An 11,869-nucleotide genomic window follows, 5' to 3' on the forward strand; every position below is an offset into this window, starting at 1 on the left:
GTTTCAAACATTAATTGTACTTGCATTGCCTAAAAAGAAATGGGTTATGCAGCTGAATTGAAATAGGTGATTAGGCAAGAAATGGAGAGCAATCGAGTTTGCAAGATTAAACAAAAGATCAGCTACTTGATTAGTAGTGAAGGAACCGAGAGATTCGAAAGTTCTACTGAGGTGCTTGGTATGTAGGGACATTGCTAGTTGAATGAAGCTGCATTTGATATCTTAAAAGGATAATTTGGAGATAACTGAGGATAGCCTTCATACTCGAGAAGTTGTTATCAAATTTCCTAATTTTAGTTCATCTATAATGCAAACCCCAGACTCCGGAGGAAATGTTTGTTTTCCCTCGGATGCTATCAGTAGTTGTAACAAAAACCACTATTTTAGAAATTTAAATACAAAATTAAACTGCTTTTATTTTGGTGTCATTGTCAATTATTTCAGTTTTTTCTCAACTCTTATCAATGCCTGGTTTTTAACTAGCAATGCAAAGTAGCCTACCATATTTGAGAGATTCATAGAAGAATTTTCATGGTCATGATTCTAACCTGACAGAGCAGTGTTGTGTGTACACTGTACCCCAAATAGCATATTGTTTTCTATGAATTACAAACAGGTAGTACCTGCATTAAAACTTGATACATAGTAACTTAACCTAATATGATGCTGTGAGAGTAAAGATCATCCTTAAACAAATTATCACTCAAATAAATTGCTCCATAGATTAGTCCAGCAAATAGAGTTGGAAACTGTAACCAAAATTTGAAGGAGATTTGATAACCTAGACATACATACGAGTAAAACTATGAGAACTATGTATGTTACTTGTTGAACGGAACAGGGTTAAGATATGAGAACCATGTATGTTTCTTTAACTGCTCAGCTTTTTTCAGCTGCTGCAGCACCATCTCATAAAGAGGCATACTTGGTTTCAAGCATTTTTCCTCTATCATCTCTTTGAAGAACTTGTAAGCATTGTTCCAATGCCCCATCCCAGAATACATCGTAATAAAAATCCGGTTAGTATTCACATTAGGTTCAACCTCATTCTCATCCATCTTCATATTTAACTTGAGAAACATACCAGTAGACTTTGCACCAGCAAACATTCGCATCAAAATATTACAAGCAACAGCAATGAGCATACATTTCAAACCCTTCATCTTAGCATACATGCTGTGTGCAGCACTCACATCACCTAACTTCTCAATACACTTACATATAGTATTGAAAGTAGAGGGACTGGGGATACACCCTTTCTTAACCATCAAATTAAGCATCTTAACCGCCCCATCATCCCTACAACGACTCTCTATAAGAAAATTATAAGTAACCGTATCCGCAGCACAACCAAGTCTTTTCATCTGATTATAAACCTGCAAAACTTTCTCCTTCCGACCAGCCTTGACATGAACCCTCATTAAGTTATTAAAAGTAATCGAATTTGGCTCACATCCTACATCAATCATCTCTGCAAAAACTTAATAAGCACGCGTAATTTGGCCATACCTACACAATGCATCAATCACAATAGCATAACTATACACATTAGGCTTAATCCCTGCCATTTTCATTTCTTTAAATACCCTTTCGGCCTCCAAACTGTTACCGGCACGACACCAGCCGTTAATCAGCGCTTCTTTTTTTTTACATAAACTACTAATCACAACTGAAAATGCAATCTTATCAGGAACGCACCCGTAATCTTCCATACGAACAAAAGCGTGCACCGCCTCCGCAGCCAATCCGGCCCTCACGTAACGCCTGAATAGAATTGAGAAGGTTTCGATTGAGACGTCGATGTTTTTGGCTTTCATTAGATCAATCAAACGCCAAGCCAAGTCGAAATGCCTCGACTTTCCAGCAAGGCCGATCATTTCGTTGTACGGGACGGGGCGGGTGGTGGCCCAGTTGAAGAAGGAGAGCGCACTCCACGGCATCTGTCGATGACGTGGCGGACGAGGGTTTGATGAGGTGGCAAATACGACAACGTTCAATGAATGGGCTCTTTTTGGGCCAGTGATTAATTTTCTGGACGTTTTTGGCCCAATAATGATGTTAAACTTATGGGCTCCTTTTGGCCATATATGGAATAAAATACCAACAAGAAATTTGTTTCAAAGAACAATATTCCATACGTTGGTTCATATTTTTCTCATTTTCTGGCTGCCAAATTCAGATTCCAAAATCAGAATCACAGCTATGGAAATAAAATCCATAAAGCATAAAGAAACTGGATACCTGAAAGTTAACTACTTTTAGATAACTTGATAAATTACAGTTTATGACTTTTTAAGCCATTCAAGATTCAAACAATGCAACAATGCATGCAAGTGCTCCTTCGAACTCGGAGAGAGATCTTATATATAGTACCTCCTGCACAACGAAATTAAAAAGAAAAGTGTCGCCTTTATGGGAAGACAAGGCAAGTGATTGACTCAATACATACAGCTTTAATCCCTGAGTCGCCGATTTAACTTCAGTCATAACCCATCGAGAGTTTGTCCGCTGATTTTCCACATGCATGTCCATGATGGATGAGTATTACAAGGCCCTAACTCTGATTATTCGTTAGAAATAGGGTGCATGGCAAACACGTAAAATTCAGTAAGGCAAGTTCCAAAACTATTTAACCTAAAGGCAACACCATATCTAATCAGTATGACCATTTGAATAATTTTGCCAACTAAATTATATTTGTAACTCTACTGCATTAAGGTTACCTGCCATTAGCGAACAACATATATATATGCAGAAAAGATGGATCCAATAATATGAGTAACAGCCACTTGAAAATATATGCAGGTAAAGTTTAATTTATTAGAAGTGAATATTCTTGATAAACTAGCATCACCATGAGAAACTTACCTTCTCTATGCCAATTTTTAGAAGATGACTTAATATTTCACTAAATCTAGAGGGGGAGGGCATGAAAAGTGCATCTTTTCCCTTGACTGTGGATGTTCAAAACTGCGAAAATTGAGCAGAAGCAAAAACTAATATCACTTTCTGATGATTATGAAACAGAAGCAATCAAGCAAATACAATATGTTAGGTTTTATCCTCTAACCCAAGGACCAAAGCATGAACGTATGGCCTCTCCAATCTTGAAATCTGCCGTGAAAGTTCATCATTATAGTTAGAGGAGGTCCTTGGACGAAGCAGTGACAAGGCCATGCTCTTTGTTCCGCCATACACCTCATCAGCCAACAAAGGAATTCCCATGTGCTTTGCATGGGCACGAATCTGCTTCACAAGCATACAAGTAAACAGATTGGGAAAATAAGTGGAATGAGATGAGCCTTTTTAGTTGATAATATTATTCTGATCTGAAATCTATGAAGAATAAAATTACACAATATTTGTTCATGTGGATATATGCATGCGATAATTGCTACTATCTATAGAAAATTTTCAAGATGTGTGCTAAATGGTACCTGATGAGTACGCCCACTTTCCAATCTCACTGAACCAGTGCGAAACCACCACCAGCCAGTACTTCAATTACTTTGTATCTGATACAAGGGAATCACGCTCATCTTTCTCCAATAGTTATTGAACCATCAAACTAAAACAATGTAATGGAGGACTATAGATCACCTACTAGCAGCATGACGGGCTCGTCCATGATGACTTAATCCTGGTAAAGCAACCATCCGAATGCGGTTATTTGAATCACGACCAATTGGAATGTCCACACGTCCAGCAGAAGGTGAATGCACTCCGCAAGTAGGACTGATGTACACTCTCCGGATTGTAAGTTGCTTAAACTTTTCAGACAAATGGGCATGCGAATGTTCATCCTGACATACACCAAGGAAAAACCTTAAGATGGTTTGTAATTTGTGCAACTTGCAGCAGCCAAGAGATAAGGAAACGAAACATTAATCTTTGCAACTAGAAGCAATCCACTGGTGCCTTTGTCTAATCTATGTACAATCCCTGGGCAAACAGAAGCTGCCGCACTTGCCCCATAACTAAAAGCTTCATCATCAGAAACATCCTCTGCGTATGAAAGAACATTTTTCTCAGACAATGCCACTGTGGGTAAACTGCAATGGTGAAAAATTCCATTCATTAATGTTCCAGCAGCATTGCCAGGTGCTGGATGAACCACCTCAACCAAATAAAGCAGCGACATTTGCAAATGTCAGAATTTTACAGTCCAAAGTGAACTTTTAGGAAAATGTTTCTCTTTTTCAAAGCTTAAATTAAATTAAATTACCATGTATGAATGTTTATTAACGACATGAACATATTGGTACTTGTAAACTATATCCAGCGGTACATCTTCAGGTTCTGCTCTCAATGGTTGCAGCTCTGAAATTACTCAATTTTTAAATATTGTTATGAAAAATGGGAATTTTCACAAATGGTTTTTTGTAATTTTATTCTTGTACGAGAGATTCAGGTCAACTCTCAATCATTTCATTTTCATGTAGTTATCATTGCAAATTATGGATTCAAATTTTTATATTTATAATTTTTTATTATTCTCAAAATTACTACATATTTTATAAAAAATATTTGATTAATAAAGGCTAGTTTCATTGTCCAATTCAAAAGCAAATTTTAGCAGAAAATATTTAGGGAGTGAAATCAATTTTAACGATGTAACACAACTAGAAACAATAGACAGCCAAATGCAGGATTCGAATGCAATTCCAATTTTGTTTCAAGGAAACAGAACACAGTTTTCTTTTATTTATTTATTTTTCTCTTTTGTACACAGAAACACAACATTGTTGAGAACTGAGATGGCATTTTCTATACAAAACAAACAAAGAGCTAAACAACATGCAACGAGTTTTATTCACAACCACAGACGAGGAATATGTAAGTAGTTAGTCATCATCTGTCTTTCCCATCCCCGTCTTGAGTTCCCCTTTTCATCATGGCTACAAATTCCTCATAGTTGATTCTCCCATCCTATCCAACACCATTGAAAGAAATTATATGAAGAAAAAGCAAAAAAAAAAAAAAAAGTGATTTAGGATTAAAAGAAAAAAATTACGTTATCAGTATCAACATCCTCAATGACTTCATCTATTGTAGCCTCATCTCCCATTCCATACTGGGTCATAGCTTGTCTTAATTCATCTCTTGTGATAAACCTGAATGAAAATAAGAATAATAACTATCAGTCAAGTTGTAAGATACCATGAATGTTCACAACTTGATGAAGATCTCATTCTGGAAAATATGTTAGTTCATGCAGATTTAGAGTCATCGGAAGAGGGAGAAAAGAAACACTAGGAAATATTGTTCTATCTAGACTAACCCACTGTCATCCTTGTCAAAGAATTGGAAAGCCTTGATTATATTATCTTCCCTCTCAAGCCTATGTCGATGCATTGTAGCAGTTACAAATTCAATGTAATCAATGGTTCCACTCTTGTCAACATCAGCCTGACAGAATAAAGTTTAGGCACTCAGAAATTGCCAGCTTGTTTCTTTTGGCTGCTGGAAGGAATTAATCTCAAGGCTTGTTTCATTAAGTAAAAGAAAGGGGGGGGGGGGGGGGGGAATCTTATAGTTCGGTAACTCTTACAGCATCCATAAGTTGCTTTATTTCTTCTTCAGTTAGCTTAGATCCTAATCGAGCTAATCCAATCCTGAGTTCTTCTAGTGTTATTGTACCACTTCCATCAGTGTCCATGTTGTTGAACATCTGTTGCAAGCCCTTGATCTCTTCTTCTGTTGATAGGCTTTCTGCTATCACCTTCCAGCAATCAAAATTTCAGATAAAGATATCAGCCGGTGGGGAAATTAAAGAAAGAAAAAACAAATTTGTCCTTTTATGCTTGAGTAAATTTATCATAGAATAACATCGCAAACACAAAGCATATGGACAATGAATGTGCACCTACATGAAGTACTGACTACTTGAAGACTGTAAGACAATAGCCTCACGTGTATATTGAATATGGTTATCCAAGAAACATAATCCGATATCTGTTGACTATGCAAGTTTCATATGCGTGAAAAACCAAGGCATTAGCTCATACCTTTAAGGCAAGCTTTTTGAGCTTGTTCATTACTCTGAATTGCCTTAACCTACTAAGAACAGCACTATCAATAGGTTTGTCAGATGCATCACCAACCTCTTTCATCCATGGATGTTCTGGTTCAAAATACACACAAAATGGAAAAAGTAATGGCCCTTATCTAATTATGTTCTGCATTAAGGATGAGCTCAATATTCAAGGTTGTCAAACCAACTCTTCCTTGCACCTCCTCTTTTCTTAGTCTATAAGGATTTTGCCTAGTAAAATATTCAGATACATATATCTTTACCCAGGGCTTCCGCTGCTGTAATCCGTTTCTTAGGGTCCCTTGCTAGCATCTTCCTGATGAGGTCCTTTGCACCATCAGATATAGATGGCCATGGCTGGCTTTCTAAGTCAAGATTACCTTCTAAAACTGCTTTAGATATTTCTTTCTCATTCTCTGCAATAAAATTGTTCATTAACAGACCATTTTTTTTTTTTTTGGATAGAAGGAGTAAAATTCTCATAACAATGAGATATTGACTCAAATTCAGTTGAAGAATTTATCCAAATAAATAAAATTTTCACATACCACCCCAAAATGGAGGCACTCCACTAAGAAGAATGTATAAAATGACTCCAGCGCTCCACACATCTATCTCCTTGCCATATTTCCGCCGTAACACCTCTGGTGCAACATAATATGCACTTCCAACAAAGTCCTTATACATTCTTCCTAAAAGTTGGATAAAATTCAAGTGGTTGATATTATATTAGAGAATATGAAATTCAGGATTACTTGGAAAATCAAATGCAGAAATAAATTCGAGAAAATCAAATCCGAAAGCAAAAAAAGTTGTTTTCTCCACCATTCACTCATAGCAAATAGTAACATAGAGAAGTCGAGAAAAGAGGCTAATATACACATATGTGATGTCATCAACATATCCATCTTAAATTTCTTGTATTATCATGAAATTTAATTACATGTCTTTGGGTCTGATTATGAAATTTTGATAGTTCAAAGGCAATGACATTCCTGTAAAGAAAGATATCTGCCTCCAGTTTGCCCAAAAATTCTGAAGTACAAAGTGAGCTTACAGGCTACTGAAATCCTACTTTAAACACTGACAACTATAAGCACACACTTGATTTAGATGTAAATTAAAATATAATCCCATATTTACAAGGAAATCTGTACAAAACCCATTGCTCTCCTATTTTATACCACTATCTAGAACTTGCAGCTACACTTACCGGGAACAAAATCAGGTTAGTTGGTTTGTAAATAACCAAAGAGGGGCAATGCTGCAATGGTGCTACCAAAAATTAATGGTTATGATACTACAATCAATCTGTATAGTTGAATCATTAAATGTATTTGGTAAAACCTCAACGGTTTGTCTTGCTTGTCCATGGATTTTACGACAGCATCATGTGAGTTTCACAATGAGAGAAATTCCCTCAAATTAAGAGCATATATCTCAATTTTCATGTATGGCGAGACTTTAAAGCATAACAGCTCCTCCTGCATTGTAAGGCCACAACTCCATTGTCCACAGTCCACCAACCCTTTCCTTGGTGGAATCTGAAATAGGTTAATCAGCGCTGCCACTATCACAGCAAATGTCTGGTCGTTTGGATGTATATATCGGAGGCTAAGCACCTTGTTTAGTCATGAATCAAGATGTCATGAACCTATCACGTGATTCCTTTTCTAGTAGGCTTTTTTTTTTCTTCTATCATTTTTCTTACTCACAAGCATTATCAAAAAAAAAAAAAAAAAGGTTCTTACTTAGCAAAAAATATCATTGACTTGGCTGACCTGTCCCTTTCTTCATTGACTTGGTGTGGTTGACCGATGATTTTGTCTAGAAAGAATATCGTGTAGAGTCCGCTTCGAGCTCTAATTGATTACTCAACTTCATCTTTTTTTATTGCTTTAAGTTTTTAACTATGTAAATTACCGAAAACACTTTAATCAAACTAATCTGTCTACTGGGATTGATTCTAACAATTTTATACAATACTAAAACCTAGGGTACAACCGAAATAGAAAAAAAAAAAAAATTAAAGACTTCGATCAAGCAATGATCATGTCTAACAGCATGAACTTCATGACAAAAAAGGAGCAACAATATATATCATCCAGGGTTTGAAGTAATTAAAGATTCAAAAGAGCAAAGCTTGATTGAGAACCAAATTCCAAAGCAAAAGCATAAGTATAACAAATCGAAGAGAACCAGTAAAAGTTAGAAGCTAACCTTCCTCAATGAAGACAGAGAGTCCAAAATCAATGGCCTTTATTGGAGAATTCTCATCCTTGCTAACCAGCAAGAAATTCTCAGGCTTCAAGTCCCTATGCATAACCCCCATAAAATGACAAGCATGCACCACATTCACAATCTGCCTACAAATTGAAGCCGCTTGACGTTCTGAATAACTCCCTTTAGCTATGATCCGATCAAAAAGCTCGCCTCCTGAACACAACTCCATTACCAGATGTACTTTCTGCTTATCTTCATAAGCACCTTTGAACTCAACAATATTTGGTTGCCCTGTTAGATGTTGTAGTATCAAAATCTCTCTTCTAACATCCTCTACGCCCTTGTCAGTGGCTAGTTTACGCCTGGAAATAGACTTGCATGCGTATTTTCGCCTCGTTGCCTTTTCAGTGCAAAGATAAGTGATGCCAAACCGACCCCTCCCCAACTCTTTGTCAAGATTATAAATGGTGGAGATATCAACATAAGGTTTGAGCAAAATGGTTCCAATCTGGGATGATGAAGGGGCTTTAGAAAAAGAAGGGTTTTGGTTTTCCAAGGATGGTTTTTGTGAAGGTGGGCTAAACTGTTCTTGGGTTGTTTTGGGCAATGGTTGATATGGGCGAGGAGAAGAACCGGATGAGAAAGAGATTGGGTTTTTATGAGAACGGGATTTTCCCAAGCAGCATCCCAGAGATTGACAGAGTCCCATAGATGGCTGTTAAACAAAACAAAAAGTTTTTTCACCTGGTGTTTTCATGTGTCAGGTGGTTTAGACTTTATAGAGGTTTGGTTTTGTTTGATTGGATTGCTATGAATTTGTTACGGAAGCATCCAGGGTAATTTTTTTTAAGAGTAGGTTTGGTTACACTACATAATTTGGTGCTTTGCTTTTGCCTCTTGAATGGTCTTGAGTATCATTCCTCACCTTCTTGTTTGCTCTAACCATGCTGTGCTTTGCTTGAGAGAGAGAGAGAGAGAGAGAGAGAGAGAGAGCGAGAGGTAATAAATAAAAAGCGTGAGAGGGAATTTCGTGCTTCGGAGCTTTCTGGTTATTACAGCTGACGCGTTTCGTGTGACCGTTTTGTTCGATTTTATTGGCCATTCAATTTGTATGAAATCCCATCCTAGCCCAAAGACAATTGCCAATTCCCAATCCTATTGTCGCCCCTGTTAACTAACAGGCCCAGCATGGAAAATCTTGAAGAGCAAGTTGGATATTTTAGTTTTTGGGTTTAGAGTAAGACCACTTCTAGGGTAAATCTAGTCCAAGCCAATTCCATACCTAACTAACTTTTGTCTAGTATCCAAATTCAAATATTGTATAAAAACCAAAAATGACTTAGTCTTCGCCGAGTATGATAGGTACTAAACTAGTTATAAAGATCGTCGGTCTATTATTTATGATAGGCACCAAACTAGTTATTACCATAGTTGATTATCTATGAATTGTTCATTTTCTTCACAATAGCAATTAATATTCCGATATATAATTAGGGGTACGACGTGATTGATTGACCATAATATGGCACTCAATGAGAAAGTAAACAACAATAATAAATAATAATTAAAACTATAGTTTAACCATTAAATGTATTATTCATTTTTTTTGTTAGTTTAATTTGAGCTGGGATAGTATAGTCGACGACTTTGACCAAGAACTAGACTGTATTCAGAATATATTTATGCAGAAATAACACGTTTTCTACCGCCTGCCGTCCTTTGCTCACAACAAAATCAGAGATTCAGTTTCGGACGCTTTAAATAGGAATCTTCCCATGATTCACTGCTTATTTTCCTTCGCAATAAGTTGGTCTTCCTTGGCCTGTTTTTGTGATTCAGCTGCCATTCTCATTGCCATGCCCATAATTCCTTCTTAATTGCCTTACAAGTCTTCCATTTTTTATTTTACTTCTGGTGTGTTGTTCTTTTCGAAAGCACGTAATCGAGCAAGAACTAAACTTCAAAATATGTATTCTTCATTTCTTCTCCCATTGGACCTTAGCATCTGCCCTTCTCCTTCCTATATCATGTCATGTTTTCCGGTTGAAGAGGCAAGAGAATTGTGCTGCTCAGCAGTTTCAGCAGTTATTACTAAACTGTTTTATGCAATCTTTATCTTTATATTTGCAGTGGGTTAGTTCCTTCAGTTTATTTTCCTTTAGTTATTTGTTTTATATTTTTGGACTTGCTCCTTCCCTTTTGAACAAGACAAAATTAGACAGAAAATCTTTTCCCGTTTTTATCCTACTAGAACATCCAGAGGAATTTGGCATCTATGCTTGAAAACTAGGGTGTCAGTTTCCCTTCAATTCCAAAACTAATAAGAAACTGGCATTTATCTACAGTTGGAGCAACTTTAGGAGCCGTGACTGGAGCTTTTGTTGGGACAAAAACAAAGATCGGTTGTCTTCATGGAGCCGCGGTTGGAGCCATAAAGGGCAGTTTTTTAACCGTCAAGCTCTTTAAAATTTCAGTCATAGTTTGGAGTTCCGATAACATGTCGACGAGTTATCTCCTCCAACTGGTAAGATACATATGTCTTTATCATGTTTTTAGAATGCGCCGATCACTTGAATTACTACTTTTTTCTTTCCTCGGCTGCTCTCCCCATGCACTACGATTATTTGAACCACTGAAATCCATGTCTCTAAATTCTTCGTGCAAAAATTTTTAGTATTTTCCTTGCTCTTGTGACCCTTGTTTAAATTGGGATTTTGGTCGCCATCAATGAACCGTCTAGCCTGAATCCAAAAACATTGGGTGGGCACAGCAGAGTTAGATGATATGAAAATGGCATCACTGTTTATAAAATTAAAGAGTAGTAGGGAAAAGAGAAAAGGGTTTTTATGTTAATGTTTGAATTTGAATGGTTTTGATTAGATAAACCCATTCGACTCTACATTCAACAAAGTTCCCGAGAATGAACGGTTGTCAAAGAGTTCGACAGAAAAAATTCCAAAGATCAGAATCACAGAAGAAAACATATGGGATTCATCCAGGAACAGAATCTGTTGTTCGATTTGCCTTCAGGTTTTTCACTCTTTTGACTTTCTGTTCTGTTGTTACTGCTATGTGATTAGCCAGCCTTCCTGTCATTTTGGAGTGTTTTGAGACGAAGCTTCATTTAATTGAAATAAGCTTTCCTTGATCATTCTTTCTTGTATATGGTTTCAATTTTGCAGGACTTTTTACCGGGAGAAATAGTTCATAGCTTGCCACAATGTCACCATATGTTTCATATGTCGTGTATTGGGAAGTGGCAAATAGGGCATAAATCTTGCCCTTTATGCAGGAGAAATTTTTAACGCTCAAAGTAGAACTCAGAAAATTGAGTTCTGCCTCTGCCTCTACTGTTTAGAAAGTCTGTACGCATTCGTCAACAAAGTTCCCATTCATGTACTACAAGATCAACTACGAAGTTCTAACCAAACAAGACACGTAACCACACCAGAATTAGACTAGGAATTCAGAATTTTTGTGCATACGCAGTAGCTTCTACGTAATTATAATTTTTTTGTATGCATTATGCCTATCAATTATTACGGTTAAATTATACCATGCAAATTCTGGTCAACCCCTTTTTTTTTTCACGTGGACTCTTTAGTTTTTCAT

General features: G+C 36.8%; 4 protein-coding genes across 4 annotated transcripts; 1 reads left to right on the top strand and 3 right to left on the bottom strand.

Moving 5' to 3' along the window:
• Positions 1 to 821: 821 nt before the first annotated feature.
• Positions 822 to 1,469, bottom strand: LOC149512999 (pentatricopeptide repeat-containing protein At3g09650, chloroplastic-like). Its single transcript, XM_089749079.1, has one exon. The coding sequence runs from the start codon at positions 1,467 to 1,469 to the stop codon at positions 822 to 824; it is 648 nt and encodes a 215-aa protein (XP_089605205.1).
• Positions 1,470 to 1,481: 12 nt separating this feature from the next.
• On the bottom strand, positions 1,482 to 2,117 carry LOC111315273 (pentatricopeptide repeat-containing protein At1g20300, mitochondrial-like). Its single transcript, XM_089749080.1, has one exon. It carries the CDS (start codon positions 1,938 to 1,940, stop codon positions 1,482 to 1,484), a length of 459 nt encoding a protein of 152 aa, XP_089605206.1. The 5' UTR covers positions 1,941 to 2,117.
• A 2,551-nt stretch (positions 2,118 to 4,668) lies between these two features.
• LOC111315272 (calcium-dependent protein kinase 29-like) lies at positions 4,669 to 9,886 on the bottom strand. Its single transcript, XM_089749076.1, has 8 exons — positions 8,255 to 9,886; positions 6,583 to 6,726; positions 6,298 to 6,450; positions 6,009 to 6,124; positions 5,552 to 5,722; positions 5,282 to 5,409; positions 5,015 to 5,114; positions 4,669 to 4,929 (listed from the first exon to the last, which is right to left on the bottom strand). The coding sequence occupies exons 1-8, from the start codon at positions 8,964 to 8,966 to the stop codon at positions 4,852 to 4,854; spliced, it is 1,602 nt and encodes a 533-aa protein (XP_089605202.1). The 5' UTR covers positions 8,967 to 9,886; the 3' UTR covers positions 4,669 to 4,851.
• A 185-nt stretch (positions 9,887 to 10,071) lies between these two features.
• LOC111315276 (NEP1-interacting protein 1-like) lies at positions 10,072 to 11,847 on the top strand. Its single transcript, XM_022916883.2, has 4 exons — positions 10,072 to 10,390; positions 10,603 to 10,781; positions 11,138 to 11,287; positions 11,440 to 11,847. The coding sequence occupies exons 1-4, from the start codon at positions 10,225 to 10,227 to the stop codon at positions 11,560 to 11,562; spliced, it is 618 nt and encodes a 205-aa protein (XP_022772618.2). The 5' UTR covers positions 10,072 to 10,224; the 3' UTR covers positions 11,563 to 11,847.
• The last annotated feature ends 22 nt before the right edge of the window (positions 11,848 to 11,869 follow it).

This window comes from Durio zibethinus, chromosome 20, assembly GCF_047325235.1.
Source record: "Durio zibethinus cultivar Kanyao isolate XHJ-2024 chromosome 20, ASM4732523v1, whole genome shotgun sequence".
NCBI lineage: Eukaryota > Viridiplantae > Streptophyta > Magnoliopsida > Malvales > Malvaceae > Durio > Durio zibethinus.